The sequence below is a fragment of the Amblyraja radiata genome, chromosome 22 (assembly GCF_010909765.2).
Source record: "Amblyraja radiata isolate CabotCenter1 chromosome 22, sAmbRad1.1.pri, whole genome shotgun sequence".
In the NCBI taxonomy this organism is placed as follows: domain Eukaryota; kingdom Metazoa; phylum Chordata; class Chondrichthyes; order Rajiformes; family Rajidae; genus Amblyraja; species Amblyraja radiata.
Genome location: NC_045977.1, coordinates 31,379,469 through 31,397,960, shown reverse-complemented (window position 1 = coordinate 31,397,960; position 18,492 = coordinate 31,379,469). Strand labels below are relative to the sequence as shown.

Here is an 18,492-nt window from a genome sequence, read left to right as displayed (position 1 = left end):
TAAAGCCTTGAAAACTAAAGGTATATAGGTATGAGGGGTGAATTTGATAAGATAGTTTGGAAAATTATCATTTAAAATAATAACTAGCACATGATAGCAAACATTCTAAATTCATAATTCTTAATAAACTTACATTCCATTAAGAAATAAAAATGTCACTGAAACAGTGATCCATCTGAAGCGAATGGACACATTGGTGATAATGTTCTAAAATTTGTATTGGTTTTCCTTCACTATGCAGGGATAAACTTTTATTTGCAGTAAAACCCTCCCCTGGACACAATTAGCCAAATGCCAGTATAACAGGTAGTGCAAAGACAAAAATACCAGGGTACAAAATATAGCGTTATAAACACTATGGCTACAGATAAAGTGGATATAGAGAAATGAGTGCAAGAGCCGCAATGAGGTAGATTGGGAGATCAGCAATGCACCCTTAGCTTATAGGAGGGCTGTACAGTAATTTGATAATAGTGGGAAAGAAGCTGTTCTTGAATCTGGTGGTACATGTTTTCAAGCTTTTGTATCTTCAGGCCAACAGAAGAGGGGCGACGAAGGAAGTATAGGGATGCAAGTGGTCCTTGATTATGTTGGCTGCTTTCCTGAGGTGTAGATGGAGTTAATGAGGAGAGGCTGGTTTGTGTGATGGACTAGATGACATCCATAACTCTAAGCAATTTCTTGTGGTCTTGAGCAGAGCCGTTGTCAAATCAAGTTGTGGTGCATCCGATAGGACACTTTCCGCGGTGCTTCTGTAGAAGTTGATAAGAAACGTTAGTGATATCGTGAACTGCCTTAGTCTTCAGACAGTCGAGGTATTGATGTGCTTTCCGGGTCGTACTATCAATATGGTTGGACCAAGAAATATTGTTGGTGATATTTATGCCCAGGAAGTTGAATCTCTCAACCTTTTCTATTTCAACACGATGCTGTTGACTGGGGCGTAGGCACCACCCCGTTTCTTGAAGTCATTGATGAGTTCCTTCATCTTGCTGACAATGAGTTGTCTTGGCAATGCTTTACTGGGGTCTCCATCTCCTTCCTGGACTTCATCTCATCATTGTTCGAGATCTGGCCTGCTACGATGGTGTCATGTGTAAACGGAGTTACTTATAGACGGAATCCCTTACTTTCCGACAAGATCTCAACAAATTGGAAGGTTGAAACTTGGGGCGATTGGTAATGGCAGGGTTCAATTATCAGTCATTTTTAAAGTGGAGACTTTGAGTAGTCATAGAATCAGTAATGCGTATGCTTACACACTTTTTTAGCAAGAGAAAATCAGTGCACGCAATCTATATTGTTTTGTAAATGTCAGGTAGTCAGAGGATGTGGTGGTAGAATCACAACGAGATCTGCTGAAGAAGGCACCTTGTATAGGGCTTCTTGTTAAACTTAGTAGAAACATTCTAATTCGAAGCTCTTCTGCCCTGTGACCATTATTGCATTGGTGTAAGATCCACCTTAGGATATGTTACAAGAGTGGATGACTAGCAATTCAATTTAAAAGGCCTTTGAATGGAAACTGACATTAAAAAAAAAAAGATTCACAGGTTGGAAGGTGACATGAAAAGGCAAAAGGTTTTATGATGGATAACAGAGCTTAGAAACAAATAGATCTATTCAGGTTCACAGATTATTACAAGTAGGTTTCATAAGGAATGGTACATGGTTTTGGCTTTTATCAACAGTGGTGAGACATATGACGGGGATCCATTGAGGATGGATTTGAGGCAAAAAGAATGTAGACTCAAAGTTAAAGACGGTAAACTGGGACTGGAACCCGAACCGTCACCCATTCCTTCTCTCCAGAGATGCTGCCTGTCTCGCTGAGTTACTCCAGCATTTTGTGTCTATTTTCGGTTTAAGCCAGCATTTGCAGTTCCTTCCTACACAAACTGGGATACATGTCAGGAACACAAACTAGGAATTTGCTCTCAATCCCAACGTATCCTGGACTAAATGACGCCAGGAAGAGGGACATGAAAGTGTGGAGTTGGTCAATGTTCTATAGAATATTTATGGGGCACTTCATGTGCCATTAATTTTATCCACATTATTTATAATGATATAGATAATTGATGATCCACATCATCAGTAAGGTGGATAAAATGAATGGCACATAACATTGTGGTGTAATAAATAAGTCGTTGATATTTTAAAGGCAAATTACAGTATTAAGGTGTTTATCATCCTTGAAAATGGATCATCTGCCAGGCTCAGATGGAAGGGATCCCAGGCTGTTCAAGGAAGCAAGGCAGGAAATTGTGGAAGCACTAGCTATAATTCAATTCTCCCTGGCAACAGGAGTGGTATCAGGGGAATGGAGAACTGCTAACATTGTGTCATGGTTTAAAATAAGGAGGACGTGGTAAAATAATTACAGGCCAGTTAGTTTATCTTCTGACATGGGGAAATTATTGGAATCTATTCTGAGGGACAGTTGCACATTCAATATATAGACACAGACTATTGAGTCCTGATCCTGTTGAGGTTAAACCCAGCTGGCTAGAACAAGTATCACCTTAAGTTAAGGGTACACAAAAATGCTGGAGAAACTCAGCGGGTGCAGCAGCATCTATGGAGCGAAGGAAATAGGTAACGTTTTGGGCCGAAACCCTTCTTCAGACTGGGTTGTTGAGAAACCTGCTAAGTTTCTCCAGCATTTTTGTGTACCTTCGATTTTCCAGCATCTGCAGTTCCTTTTTGATCACCTTAAGTTAAGGCCAGGTTGTGAGCAAATAACACTTGCCGTTATTGAAGAGATAATAAGGAGAGTTAATGAGGCAGCGCATTTAATGCAATCCACATGGAGTTTAACATTGGTTTTGATAAGCTTTGGGACGGCACAGTTGTGCAGCTGGAAGAGCTGCCGCCTCACAGCGCCAAAGACCCGGGTTCGATCCTGATCTCCGGTGGTGGCGTGGGGAGTTTGCATGTTCTCCCTGTAACTGTATGGGTTTCCTCCAGGTGCTCTGATTTCCTCCCACATCCCAAAGACATGAGGGTTTGTAGGTTAATAGTCCGCTGTAAACTCCCTCTGATGTCTAAGGAGTGGATTCGAAAACTGGATAACATAGAGGTGGTGTGAACAAGTGATTGATGGTCAGCGTGGACTTGGTGGGCTGAAGGGCCTGTTTCCAACATGTTTTTCAACATGTTGAAAATGTAGCGCCGACCAGAAAGACGCTACGACTTTTTGCGCGACTGAGGAGACTACTCCAGGCGACCATTGGCAACAAACTAGTCGCCTGTAGTTGCCTAAAAAATCGCCTATGTGGGGCAGGCCCATTAGGGGGCTTGCAACAAGGCAAGAAAATATAGTGTAAATGGCAGAATGTAGAGTGGTGTGGAGGAACAAGGGGAATTAGCATCCACAGATCCATAAAGGTAACAGGGCAGAAGGGCAATTTAAATGTCTTTTCTTTATTAGCCGAAGCATAGATTGTAAGTGCAGGAAGGTTCTGCAGTTAAGCCATAGCTTGAGCCCTGTATCCAGTTCAGTAGCGATGTAATTGCGCTGGAAATGGAACTGAGATTTCTAAAATGTTTATTTGGGACTGAAAAATAATAACAAGGAGGAAAGATTGAATTACCTAGAATTGTTTTCTTTGGTACAGGAAACTTAAATAAGATGTATAAAATGAGGTGGAGCCTAGCTGGAATTAAAATATCAACTTCCCTTAGAAAAGGGGGTTAAACCCTCGAGACGTATATATATATATATAGGTTAACGGTAATTGTAAAGACCAAAAGACATAGGCGCAGAATTTGACCATTTGGCCAATAAGGTCTGCTCTGCCATTTGGGCCTCGGACACTATGCTGAGGAGCTCCTGCACTGATGTAGAACACAAGGTGCGGGAATAACTCAGTGTGTCAGGAAGCATCTCTGGAGGATACGCCCAAGTGATGTTTCAGGTCAGGACCCTTCTTCAGATTTGTATTGCGCCTGGATGATTGACTTGCACCAACCGCAAATCGTTAAAGCCATTTGGCTGAATGTTTCATTTCCAAACCTCACTAACAAAGACCAAGAATTTGTTTGACTGGTGGAGAGAAGGGCTCTTCCCGTCAGATCCTTCCTCACTTGATAGGGATATGGGGAGAAGGCAGGAACGGGGTACTGATGTGGATGATCAGCCATAATTACTGTGAATGCTGGCTCGAAGGGCCGAATGGCCTCCTCCTGCACTTATTTTCTATGTTTTCTCTGTATCGAGAATGTGCTCAACTACAAATGTATAGAACTATTACCCAGAGTAGGAGAATCAAGAAACACGGTCCATAGGGGAAAGAATATGTAGGAATCTGAGGGGTAACTTTCTTATACAGAGAATTGTGGTTAATGGAACAAATTTAACAGAGGGGACAGTTGAGTCAGGTATTATAACAACATTTAAACTATATTTAGACAGGTGAATAGATAGGAAAGGTTTAGAGGGATGGGGCCAAACATGGGCAGGTGGGACATGCAGATGGGGCATCTTGGTTGGCAGAGGCAAGCTGGAGTGAAGGTCCTTTTTCCATGCTGTTTGAATCGAGGATGTAACTAGTAGAGTGGATAAGGGAGAACCAGTGGATGTGTTATATCTGGATTTTCAGAAGGCTTTCGACAAGGTCCCACATAAGAGATTAGTATACAAACTTAAAGCACACGGTATTGGGGGTTCAGTATTGATGTGGATAGCGAACTGGCTGGCAAACAGGAAGCAAAGAGTAGGAGTAAACGGGCCAGTTTCAGAATGGCAGGTAGTGACTAGTGGGGTACCGTAAGGCTCAGTGCTGGGACCCCAGCTATTTACAATATATATTAATGATTTGGACGAGGGAATTGAATGCAACATCTCCAAGTTTGCGGATGACACGAAGCTGGGGGGCAGTGTTAGCTGTGAGGAGGATGCTAGGAGGCTGCAAGGTGACTTGGATAGGCTGGGTGAGTGGGCAAATGCATGGCAAATGCAGTATAATGTGGATAAATGTGAGGTTATCCACTTTGGTGGCAAAAACAGGAAAGTAGACTATTATCTAAATGGTGGCCGATTAGAAAAAGGGGAGATGCAACGAGACCTGGGTGTCATGGTACACCAGTCATTGAAAGTAGGCATGCAGGTGCAGCAGGCAGTGAAGAAAGCGAATGGTATGTTAGCATTCATAGCAAAAGGATTGAGTATAGGAGCAGGGAGGTTCTACTGCAGTTGTACAGGGTATTGGTGAGACCACACCTGGAGTATTGTGTACACCAGTTTTGGTCTCGAAATCTGAGGAAAGACATTCTTGCCATAGAGGGAACACAGAGAAGGTTCACCAGACTGATTCCTGGGATGTCAGGACTTTCGTATGAAGAAAGACTGGATAGACTCGGCTTGTACTCGCTAGAATTTAGAAGATTGAGGGGATATTTTATAGAAACTTACAAAATTCTTAATGGGTTGGACAGACTAGATGCAGGAAGATTGTTCCCGAAATTGGGGAAGTCCAGGACAAGGGGTCACAGTTTAAGGATAAAGGGGAAATCCTTTAGGACCGAGATGAGAAAAACATTTTTCACACAGAGAGCGGTGAATCTCTGGAACTCTCTGCCACAAAAGGTAGTTGAGGCCAGTTCATTGGCTATATTTAAGAGGGAGTTAGATGTGGCCCTTGTGGCTAAAGGGATCAGGGGGTATGGAGAGAAGGCAGGTACAGGATACTGAGTTGGATGATCAGCCATGATCATATTGAATGGCGGTGCAGGCTCGAAGGGCCGAATGGCCTACTCCTGCACCTATTTTCTATGTTTCTATGACTATGATAACACTATGAATGTATAGATTGAACAACACTATGATTATAATAAAAAGCCATGCACTATTTTTGAACTACATTTTTATTTCAAAAATTTACTTCAAAATGCATAATTAAAAAAAAACCTAGGTATATGATGGAGATTGCAAAAAATTTAAAGGCACATAATGTGACAATGGTGTAGTGCGCACCACTGACACCTCATGGAGGACAGACAACACTGCAGCACATTTGCTTCCCTGCCAAACAGGTGAATGCTCCTCAGGTGTAAATTTACAGCAAACCACTGACAAGACATTGATGACAAAGACGTCATAAGCAAACCTAACCTGTTCCTCTTGCTTCAAACTGAAGAAGGGATCTGGCCTGAAATATCACTCATGCTTTATCTCCAGAAATGCTGCCTGACCCGCTGAGTTACTCCAGCATTTTGTGTCTAGCACCTTTAGTTTAGTTTAATTTTTAGTTCAGACGTACAGCGCAGAAACAGGACCTTTGGCTCACCAAGCCTGCCCCAACCAGTGATCACCCTGTACACTAACACTATCCTACACACTAGGGACAATTTACAATTTTACCAAAATCCATTTAACCAACATACCTGCAGGTCTTTGGAGTGTGGGGTGGAACCTGGAGCACCCGGAGAAAACCCCTGCGGTCACAGGGAGGATGTGCAAACTCCACGCAGACGGGATCCATCGTCAGGATCGAACCCGGTGTCTCTGGCGCTGTAATGCAGCAACTCTACCGCTGCGCCTCCATGCCGCCCATCTGCAGTTCTTTGTTTCCACAGCAGAGATTGCTGGACTGCAGTCATGAGGCAGAGAACATCATGATTCTTCCCAACAATAGGGCAGAAATAGACCCATGCGGTGAATTCTCCCCAAGTAACCCAGCATGGAGAAAAGATCAAACCCGACCTTCCCAGTTTGTATGACTCAGTACTGCCCTGGAGCATGTTTACTACTCTTTTGTTTCAGTAGCAAGCTATTTAATTTGGATATTTCAATCCATTGTGCAAGGCACAGTTGGAGTGCGTGCTTCCCATTGGGTGCTTGTACAAGTGAATTTATCTGACATAGCCTACAAACAACACATTATGCAGAAACAGGAGGCGTTCTCAGATCCATGAGCCTGGAAGCACAGCAGTCACGTTGCCTAAACTACCCACTTTCTTGCAGAGGATCAGCGTTTTGCTTTCTTGTGTTTTCTATTCTTCTTACTGTTGTTGCAATCCATGCAGAAAGTTGTGTCTCACTGTAAACCATCCTGCAGCAATGTGTCTTTGGCATCAAACTTACTTGAAATTAAAATGGTAGTAACAAGTTCAAAGTACAAAGTCGAAACGTAAAAGTGAAAGAAGGAAGCTCTTCTCATGCAATGTTAGGGACAGACTCCTGGGGTGCGGTAGTGAAAATGAACGACTGGAATGGTTTTAGCAATTAATTTGTCCTGCGGGGTTATTTCTAGGTGTAGTCATTTTTGTTTGCAGCTTCTCCCCTTTCCCTGAAATGTTTTGAAGTTGGATGGTGCGTCGGCATCGCTTATCTTTCAATTTCTCACCTGCGTACAATCTTTTCTCGTGAAGTCAGATTTTGTCACGAAGGTTCTTCAACATGGCTGAGTCATGAAGGTCATCATTCTCACCATCAGAAGTCCACTCAGATAAGGACCTTCTTGGAGAAGGAAACTGCTGGACCATCCCACACAATACCCACTGAAACCACCATCCCATTATTAATTGCCCATCCCTGTATGGCCAATATTCTCCTTCATCCCATGGACAACATAGGCCATACAGCTCACTGAAGTCAGCAGACGAGTCAAATATTCAGCACAGAGCAGTTGAACATGTCCTAAAGAGAGGAGGATACCTACCTGATCCTTCGCTCAGACCGTCGTAACCTGCCTGATCTCCCGGTGGCTCAGCAATTCAACTCCCCCTCACATTCCCAATCTGACCTTTCTGTCCTGGGCCTCCTCCATTGGCAGAGTGAGGCCCAGCACAAATTGGAGGAACAGCACCTCATATTGGCTTGGTAGACAAAAATGCTGGTGAAACTCAGCGGGTGAGGCAGCCTCTATGGAGCGAAGGAATAGGTGACATTTCGGGTCGAGACCCTTCTTCAGATTGATGTGGGGTGGGGGCGGGAAAAAGAAAGGAAGAGGCGGATACAGTAGGCTATGGGAGAGCTGGGAAGGGGAGGGGAAGGAGGGAGAAAGCAAGAACTACCTGAAATTGAGAAGTCAATGTTCATACCGCTGGGGTGTAAACTACCCAAGCGAAATATGTGGTGCTGCTCCTCCAATTTGCGGTGGGACTCACTCTAGCCATGGGGGAGACCCAGGACAGAAAGGTCGGATTCGGAATGGGATGGGGAGTTGAAGTGCTCAGTCACCGGGAGATCTGGTTGGTTATTGTGAACTGAGCGGAGGTGTTGGGCGAAGCGATCGCGAAGCCTGCTCTTGGTCTCACCGATGTAGAGCAGTTGGCACCTAGAACAGCGGATGCAATAGATGAGGTTGGAGGAGGTGCAGGTGAACCTCTGTCTCACCTGAAAGACTGCTTGGGTCCTTGGATGGAGTAAAGGGGGGAGGTAAAGCGACAAGTGTAGCATTTCCTCCGGTTGCAAGGGAAAGTATCATAGGAGGGGGTGGTTTGGGTGGGAAGGGACGAATTGACCAGGGAGTTATGGAGGGAACGGTCTCTGCGGAAAGCCGAAAGGGGAGGAGATGGGAAGATGTGGCCAGTGGTGGGATCCCATTGGAGGTGGCGAAAATGTCGGAGGATTAGCTGTTGTATAGATGGCTGGGAGGGTGGAAGGTGGGGACAAGGGGGACTCTGTCCTTGTTATGAGTGGGGGTATGAGAAGTGAGAGCGGAGCTACGGGATATAGAGGAGACCCTGGTGAGAGCCTCATCTATAGTCGAAGAGGGGAACTCACGTTCCCTAAAGAATGAGGATATCTCCAATGCCCTGGTTTGGAACACCTCATGCTGAGTGCAGATGCGGCGTAGGCAGAGGAATTGGGAGTAGGGGATAAAGTCCTTACAGGAAGCAAGGTGGGAAAAAGTGTAGTCCAGATAGCCATATTCGCTTGGGTAGTTTACACCCCAGCGGTATGAACGTTGACTTCTCTAACTTCAGAGAGTCCTTGCTTTCTCTCCGCCTACATTCTATCTTTGTCCCGCCCCCTCCCCTGACATCAGTCTGAAGAAGTGTCTCGACCCAAAACATCACCCAATCCTTCTCTCCAGGGATGCTGCCTCACCCGCTGAGTTACTCCAGCATTTGTGTCTATGTCTTAAAGAGAGACATAATTGCTTGTTGAAAAGATCACTAAATGCAACACACGCTTGAAACATTTTCTCTCCACAAGATGTAACAATTTATTCCAGCATAGTGCATCATCCAGGCTAGTCCAATAAAGCACATGAACTGTTGACATATGAATGGCAAAACCAAATCTACTATTGCCATTTCCCTAAAAGCCTTACACTAGAATCCATTTGTAAGAGGATTGGGAGAAAGATGTTCAGAGATGGGTCTTTTGGTGGATGAACACATGATAACTTGATGTCCAGGAGTGTGGCTAGGCATATGAGCGGGCGTGTGTCCAGGAGCAAAATATTCAAGGATGTTCTCAAAGCCTCCATGAAAATATGTTGCACCCCCCCACCCACTTCAGGCAACACTGGCTCATGAATACACCAAACAGAGAAGGGTCATTTGGACTGGCTTTTCAGAATCCCTTTGGCAGGAGAATGTGTAAATGGTGAAAGTAATGCACTTACCAAACTATCCACCCACCTGCCCAGCCAAGCAACTACAGTTCTTCCTGTATCAGAGTCTGTGTGTTCCTCTGAAGAAGAGTCTGAAGAAGGGTTTCGGCCCGAAACTTTGCCTTTTTCCTTCGCTCCATAGAGTTTCTCCAGCTTTTTTGTGTACCTTCGATTTTCCAGCATCTGCAGTTCCTTCTTAAAAACTCTGTGTGTTCCTCATTGGCTTCATAAGTTAACTCAGAACACAAAGTACCGGTGTGGAGGAATGTCATCCTTGGCCCTGAGGGGCAGCCTATGATGAACTAAACGTACATGTGGTGTGAATTCTGAATCAGAATCACAGTTACAATCCAGAACATGTAGTCCATCAAAACGGTGTAAGAGAAACCCAGTTTGACCCAAAGATAGACACAAACTGCTGGAGTAACATTGAAGGAAATGGTGGGTCTGGAGAAAATGGAGATGCTGCCTGACTTGCTACAGCATTTTGTGTCCATCTTTGTTGTAAAGCAGCATCTGCAGTTCCTTTTTATTCCAGTTTATCCCAATTTGTTAGCCTCTCTGATTATCTTTGCAAACTCTTTCATTTCAAATACTCATTCAGATGTCTTTTGGAAGCTGTGAAGTAGTAAGGAAACAGACCGTGTCCATGTTGACCAGTGGGTACCCATCAGCACAAATACCATCTTCCCACACTTGGGCTGTAGCTTTCTATGCCTAGGCAAGTTAAGGGCTTGTCAGGGCACTTCTTAAATGCTATCAGCAACTTTGCCTTCACCACTCTCTCTGACAATGCATTCAAAGTACTCATCACTCTCCGGGTGAAAAAAGTCCTAGATTGGATTGAGTCAATTAGATTGCACGTTGGGTAGTGAGGAGATACATGTACCACTCATACTTTGGTGTTCACCGGTCAGGCTCAAACAGGTCACTTCTCATGCAGATTTAAAAGGCACCATGTGGTCTACGGCTGGCAGATCATACTGGCAATATCTCCAATGAGATATCGGTGGCTACCATTCCACTTCACGGGGTAGCAAGAGAATTATGGTGAAATGAGAGTGTAGCAAAGAACCAACTCTGTGTGTTGAGTACTGATTGCATTGTATTGGCACCAATGTAGGTAAAATTATAGCTGAAGAAGAATGTAAAGCTCGAGCCAAGGGATGTGCCAAGCAGCTGAACAAGAGAGACACAATAGATTCAAGATTCAAGATTCAAGAAGTTTATTGCCATGTCAACAAGTTGATAGGAATGTGTCTTGGTTCGCTCTCAGACAGATACAATTCAGTACAATACATCCACCACATACACCACAATAAATAATAAATATTACAGACAATATCGTACGAAGGACAATATATACAGGAAGGACATTACCCAGCAGCGTCATGTTAAACGTAGGTGCAAGTGCAAAAGAAAGTGCAAAGTGATTAGTGCAAATTCAAATATCTGATGGCTTGGAGGTAGGTGCTGTCTCTGAAGCGAGATGTTTTACTTTTAATGCTTCTATATCTCCTTCCTGATGGGAGGAGATTAAAGAGGTAATGTGCCGGGTGAAAGTGGTCTGCTATGATTTTTTTGGCCTTTCTGGTGAGTCTTGTTGAGTAAAGTGATGTCACTGAGGGAAGTGTGCTGCAACCGATGATCTTAGAAGCTCGGCGCACTATTCTCTCCAGCCGAATCTTATCCTGCGAGGTTGTGTGACCATACCAGACAAGCATGGAGAATGTGAGTATGCTTTCTATGGTAGACCTATAGAAGTGGGTCATGGCTGGTCGACTGACCCTGAATTTTTTGAGCTGCCGCAGGAAGTAGAGTCGCTGGTGGCACTTACTGATTATGAGACTAGTGTTGAGCTCCCATGATAGGGATTGATGTATGGTGGTCCCGAGGAACTTAAAGAAGGTGACCCTCTCAACCACCTCTCCATTGATGAAGAGAGGGAGGAGGGGGGTGGCCTTCTTTCTGAAATCAATAGACGTGTAAGAAAGAACTGCAGATGCTGGATTAAACCGAAGGTAGACACAAAATGCTGGAGGAACTCAGCGGGTCAGGCAGCAACTGTGAGGTGGAGGGTGTTGGTGGAATGGATGTACAATATTTGCAAACCAGCATCTGCAGTTCCTTGTATCTCGTGTATAAAACCATGAGAGGAATAGATCGGGTAGATACACAGATTCTCTTGCCCAGAGTAGGTGAATCGAGGATCAGGGAAAAAATTTAATAGGAATCTGAGGGGTAACTTTTTCACACAAAGGTGGGTGTATGGAACAAGCTGCCATAGGAGGTAGTTGAGGCTGGAACTATCCCAACATTTAAGAAACAGTTAGACAGATACATGGATAGGACAGGTTTGGAGGGATATGGACCAAATGCAGGCAGGTGGGACTAGTGTAGCTGGGACATGTTGGCCAGTATGGGCAAGTTGGTTTCCACACTATCACTCAATGACCCTTGGCAATATTTTAGGTCAGCTCTTGCCCTACCCCTTCCCCTTATCTCTTACTACCGACATTCAGCAAATAGATAACCAAATATATGAATTAATCATGTTTTTTCTCAAGGGAAAGCAGTATACTATACATGCGGTAGAAACTGGGATATGCATACGCTAGTTTACATAAAGGACACAAAGTGCTGGACAGAACATGGATTCAGTCTGAAAAAGGGACCCGACTCAAAATGTCACATCCATCCATGTTCTTCAGGGATACTGTCCGATTCGCTGAATTACTCCAGCAGTTTGTGTCCTTTTAGTATACTTGTGGATTTGTTTACCTTAAAGAACCGGGTGTATCAAGTGATGTTTGATATATTGTGGTGCTTGCCACTGCTTTGTTATCTTTTATCATCAATAAAGAATATTTTTCTGTTATCAGTCTCAGCAAAACCAACGAATATCAGCTAACAATCAGCTTTAAGAAAACTGTTGTCATGGGTCAAGGCACTGCACTCCCCCATGAAATCACCTTAAATACAACTTCGAAGATAGACACAAATGCTGGAGTAACTCAGCGGGACAGGCAGCATCTCTGGAGAGAAGAAATGGGTGACAGTTCAGGGTCGAGACCCTTCTTCAGAATGATGTCAGGGGAGTGGGTGGTACAGAGATAAAATGTAGTGGGAGACAATACCACTTCACTGGAAACTGTCAACAAATTCACCTACCTCAGCAGCAGTTTCCCAGTTGTCAGTGCCAATTTTAACATACGTCATATCTCTTTTAATCATATCCTCGTGGTGAAGCTTTGATCTTCCTGTTGGCTTCCGTGTGTTGATGACCTCCACGTGTAGCACATCTTTGGGGAAGCGTCCATTTTCAATCTGTGTACATGTCCAACCCAGACAGAAATTAAACCAGATATTAAAAACTTTAAAATTATTCCCTTCTCCCGTTCAATGGCTTGGGAAAATACTATGGAATTATTAAGGGAATCAGTCTCTGCACATTTCTGTTGTGCAAATGTCATAATGGATAGGACAGGTATCCATTGCATGGATAGGCCAGGTTTTACATGGATAGGACAGGTTTGTAGGGATATGGACCAAACGCGGGCACGTGGGACTGGTGGGCTGGGACATGTTGGCTGGCGTGGGCAAGTTGGGCCGAAGGGCCTGTATCTACAGTGACTAAGTGACTATGACTAAGTGGCAAAATGCCAAAACTCACTCAAAATAGCCCCAAATTAAGGCACTTTTCAGATGAAATGAATTTAGATGAGGCAAATAACTGATATTTAAATGAAATAGGTGCAAAACAAGTGTTACAGTAAAGAACAGTAAGTGACCCAACCCAAAAGGAAGCAAAGTTGGCACATTGACCTCGCAGTTAAAATTGGGACAGCACTCACATTATCCGCATGCGCAGACCGCATTCCCGACCCGGCCGCGTCAAGAGTGGATCGCAGGAAGCAGCGATAGGCCGGTTACCGGTCTGACCGGCACTGGAAAGGACCAATGGGTGCGTGGGATAGAGCGGCGGGAAGCGTTGCATTCAAACGACATCCAATGGGAGCCGGCGAGGGGCGGGACTTCCGGACGAGGGCACCAGGGCCGAGACGCATTGTTGTGCTATGACGTAAGGAGTCGGAGACGGAAGATGGCGGAGCGAGCGGCGAAGGGCGGTGGGCAGTGAGCGGCGCCTTGGGGCAGCTCTCGCTCCCGCACACCAACCGCGAAGAGTGCCAGGCACCGGAGCCGGGCCGGCAGGGCCGGGCCGCAACGCACCCCACCCCACCCCACCTCACCAATGGCGAGAACCACCAGTCAGATGGTGAGTAAGCGGCTCGCTTCACCTCAGGCTCCGTCCGGATCGTATTTGCGGCGGGCGACCCTGGGCCTCACGACCTGTGGTCAGGAAAACTCCGTGTGGGCCGCACAGCAGAGGGAGGCGGCCCTGGAGGAAGATCGAGTACCAGGCAGTTAAGAGGGAAGAGGTGAATCGGATGGAGAGAGAGAGAGAGAGAAAGGAGTCGCAGCAGAAATAGGAGGCAGACTGAAGGGCGAAGAAAGAAGTGGCAATGTGAAAGGAGGAGATGTTGCCTGTCCCGCTGAGTTACTCCAGCATTTTTGTGTCCTATCTTCGGAAGAAGAGGCCGGTTGGTGGAAGCAGAGGCAGATACGAGAGGGGAGGGAAGAGGCAGTTCAGAGCAAAGATCCAGAGAGGGGGAGGGAAGAGTAGGCGGATCTGATGGGGAGGAAGTGGAGGCTGTTCAATGAGGGGAGGAAGAGTAGGTAGTACAGCGAGGGGAGGAAATAGTAAGATCAGATGGTGGAGGGGGAGGAAGAGTGGGCAGATCAGAGAGGCAGAGGAAGATAGGAATAGGTGGTGATGGAAGAATGCAGCACAGAAACAGGCCCTTCGGCCCTTGATGTCTGTGTTGATCATGATGCCAAATTCCGCCTACCTGCATACGGTCTTTATCCATCCATCGGCTGCATGTAATGTTTTTATTGACTTACTGACAGTGCGATCCAGGCACCTACCACTCTGCGTGAATGAAAACTTGCCTTGCAAATCACTGTCAAACTTTCTCCATCTCACTTAAATTTATGCCCTCTAGTATTTGACATTTACACCCTGGGTAAAAGTGTTCTGACCATCTAGCTTGTATACGCCTTTCATTTTTTAATACATTTCTATCAGGTTGCCCTTCAACCGCTGCAGCTTCAGATAATACAGCCCAAGTTTGTCCAAACTCTCCCTGTTACTACTCCCACATTGAATCTCTTTTGCACTCTAACCAAAGTCTCCACAGCCTTCCTCTAATCCAGCGACCAGAACTGCACACAATACTTCAAATATTTCCTAATCCCGCTTTTATACTGCTGCAGTATGACGTTCAAACACCAGCTTTCTGCTGGTGTGGCACTTTCAGGGAGCTATGATTTGAACCTCATGATCCCCCTGTACATCAGTGCTCTGAAGGTTCCTGCCATTTACTGTACATTTTCCTCCTACATTTGATCTCCCAGAGTGCAACATCTCATACTTGTTCAGATTAAACTCCAGCCATTTCTCCAACCATATTTCCAACTGATTTTTATCTTGCTGTATAATTTAACAATTTTGTTCACGATCTAAAATTCCATCAATTTTTGTGTCAGCCACAATCCTACTAAAGAGGTCACCTACATTTTCATCCAAATCATATATAATCTATCACAATCAACAGAGGCCCCAGCATTGATCCCGGCACATCACCATTGATCACAACCCTCCGCCAGAATAATATCCCTCCAACCTTCTGTCTTCTATTGTAAAACTAGATTTGAATTCAACCTACCAAATGTCTCTGGATCATATATGCCTTAATCTTCTAGACCAGCCTACCATGAGGGATCTGAATGCTTTACATAAGTCCATGTTGAAAACATCAATTTCCGAGGGAGGAGACCACATGAAGGAAGGGAGTTGAGGGGAAAGAAGGAATCAAGCGGACAACGAGATATGGGGGTGGAAGAGGAGTAGGGGGACCAGATGGTGTAGAGGAAGGGGTATTGTAGGGAGGAGGTGGGGAGGAGGAGCAGGAGACAGAGGCAGGTGGAGGGAGAAGATAGGTTGTAAGTATTAGGGCTGGGTGGACATGCTGAAGGAGGCAGGCAGGATTTGTGCGGAAGGAGACTGCAGGCCAAGAAAACAGGAGGCAGAGGCAGCTTGCGCGGGTGGGGAGGAGCCAAGTTAGAGGAAGAAGCAGCAGGTTGGGGAGGTGGATCAGGGATGGGGTGGAGGACAGGTCAGGGGAGGAGGAGGCAGGTCAGATGCGGTAGGAAGTCAGAAAGAGAGTGGCAGTCAGAGGCGAGGAAAGGGTTAGAAGGAATGGGAGGAGGACGAGGAGTGGAGGGCTTGGATGAGAAGGTGGCCTATTTTGTGTGTGGTAGGAGTACGGAGGAGATCTTTGGGAGACAGGAAAATAATGAGTAGGATTGGGACGGATGGGCAGCAGGAACGGCATAATGTGGATTGGGGTTGATGAGGAGGAACCGGGGAGTTGGAAGAGGTGAAGCATTTGTACCTTTTGAGTTGGCAGGAGGAAGAGGTGGACTCGAATCAGGGGGCAAGTGCTTAAAGGGAAGAGCAGTGCGAGTGTGGAGGGAGTGTATTTTACAGAGGAAGTGAAGGCAGCAGTGGTCAAAGGAGATTAGGGAAGTGAAGGGGGAGGCAGGTGAAGGGGCTTTTAAAGTGAGAGGGATGAAAACAGGGATTGTGGACCAAGGTTCTGGAGTTGTGAGATGGGTTGCAGAGGGGGGGGGGAGGAGTAGATGAAGTAGGTTGTGAGCATGGAGAAAGAAGGAAGCTTGTGAAGGTGTCAGAGTGGAGAGGAAATATTATAGGATGGAACTGAGAAGGTGGGGGGGGGGGCAATCAGAATGGAGGTAATTACAGCCATGGTTGGGTAAATGGTTATTGGCCTCTGGTAAGTTCAATGAGGGAAAGAGCTTGGGATAGATTGTGGCTGTCAAAAGACAGGGAGTGAACGTTGAATGGAAGAATGAGGTGTTTTGCATCAGACAAGGGTTGAAGTCGGATTTTGAGGTCAAGGGAGATGATGTAACAGGGATGAGGTTATGTCTGCAGCAATGGGATTAGTGAGAAGTGAAGAAAGATTGTACATAAGGAGAGATGGGGTTTATGAAGTAGCATGGATAGGCAGTAAGAGGAATGAAGAAGAGTGGGACTGTTCGAGCGGTGGGCAAATAAAGGGGCGGGCATCTATCTGAATTGATTGGGGAGAATAGGAAAGGAGGTGTCATTACCAAGAGATGGAATGACTAAACATGACTTTTGAGATATGGATCCCTTTCCCCATAACCTTTCTTCCCACCCACCTCTTCCAAACAAACCACCCCTTTACTTCTCCTTTCCTAAGGAAAGTTTCCTTGCTGCCCTATAGACTTGACTGCATTCCTAATTGTGAACTGCCATTATCTGGTCATTCCCGCCACAGATGCTGCCTGACCCACCGAGTTTCCTGTGCACTGTGTTCTAAACACTATAGTACCACTTGTTTTATGTATCACTTTGGATGTACATCTAGCTGGTTATTCCAGTATCTCTTTAAAATGTTAGTGAAACTGATTTGTTACAAGATTTGTTGAAAGTTCTAGGTTTAATAATTTTGATGATGGAGATAGTAGATACCTGACCTTAGTACTGCAGTATCACAAGCACTATGTCTTTTTTATCTTGTGTTTGCATAATTTGAACCAAAGTTGGGATATTGCTATCACTAACCTTTCTTTTACTGTATTTCGATGCCCCATGTTTAGGTGAATCATTGACTGACTTGATCTGCATCAATGATTTTAAAGTGTCCACAAATTAACTTTAGATATGTTAAAAATGTAATATTTAGTTGTAGTGTATAGTTGATCAAAAGTTGATCAAAATACCGTTTTTTGTCTTCATAAAGGTTTTTTATGCTCGGGGTGATTTGTTCTGGTGGTTCTAAGGTGACTAATGAGTTAAACGTGGGGAAACTCAGCCGTTGCACCCATTGAGGCAATTGGAGGTTGGCAGAATGAAATGATACTTTGGATTATTGTGTATTCCTTCTAATCTTTGTGCTTGGCGTTTGTGCATCTGTAGGAGATGCAGTTCGAAGTGTTTGGTTTGAGAGTTTTGTATTTATTATGTGGCCCCACAGTAGTGCGGAATGAACATAATCGTGATCTGATTTGGATGCAGGGCTACGAGATGGTGCTGGCCGTAGTTCACCAATCCTGCCAGTGAATCTAGAGGATTGTACAATTTATAACAGCATCATAATGGGCAGTTGTATCACCAAGGGCATAGCAGGCTACAGTGCAAGTGCTAGTAAATTAGATTAGTATACGTTGATAGTTGGCACAGACATGGATTTTATCATCAATGTCTTCCTTCACTGCGGTGGTTCTCAAGATCTGTGAAATGGTCCGTGTTGACTAGGAACCAGTGTTAGTGAAAGGATGGTGGTGTGTGCTGAGGACAGATATGTATTTTAGTCATTTAGAATGAAGCCTATTCTGTCATATATTTTGGTGAGGGTATCACTATGGCTTGGAGCCCAACTACTAGTGTTTACAGTCACTGCCATTGTTTGCGTGCTGTATCTAGTTAACTGATGTTGGAGTAACATTGGTTCAGCAGAGGGAGGACATGTTTTGGTCACAACTTGGCAGGTGGTACAGAAGCCTGCAGCCACACACCGCTTTCTTTCTGATGACTATCAGGTTCTTGAATTCACCTGCACAACCTTAACAATAGAACAGTACCTCTTATGCTAACATGGAAAGACACATGGTGCTGGAGAATCTCAGAGGGTCGGGCAGCATCTCTGGAGAACGTGGATAGGTCACGTCTGAAGAAGAGTCCTGCCCTGCAACATTGCCTATCCATGTTCTCCAGAGATGCTGCCTGACCTGCTGAGTTACTCCAGCA

General features: G+C 45.1%; 1 protein-coding gene and 1 long non-coding RNA gene across 2 annotated transcripts in view; one reads left to right on the top strand and one right to left on the bottom strand.

Moving 5' to 3' along the window:
- Positions 1-269: 269 nt before the first annotated feature.
- Positions 270-14,221, bottom strand: LOC116985841. The gene is made up of 3 exons (XR_004415356.1): positions 13,868-14,221; positions 12,741-12,896; positions 270-752 (listed from the first exon to the last, which is right to left on the bottom strand). It is a non-coding gene; the product is annotated as an uncharacterized LOC116985841 (long non-coding RNA).
- The window catches only part of pdpk1 (3-phosphoinositide dependent protein kinase 1), a 96,447-nt gene continuing 91,588 nt past the window's right edge, over positions 13,634-18,492 (top strand). Inside the window, exon 1 of the mRNA XM_033040911.1 lies at positions 13,634-13,845. Coding sequence (XP_032896802.1) covers positions 13,822-13,845 — 24 coding nt within the window. The 5' untranslated portion in view covers positions 13,634-13,821. The remainder of the gene's footprint in view (positions 13,846-18,492) is intronic.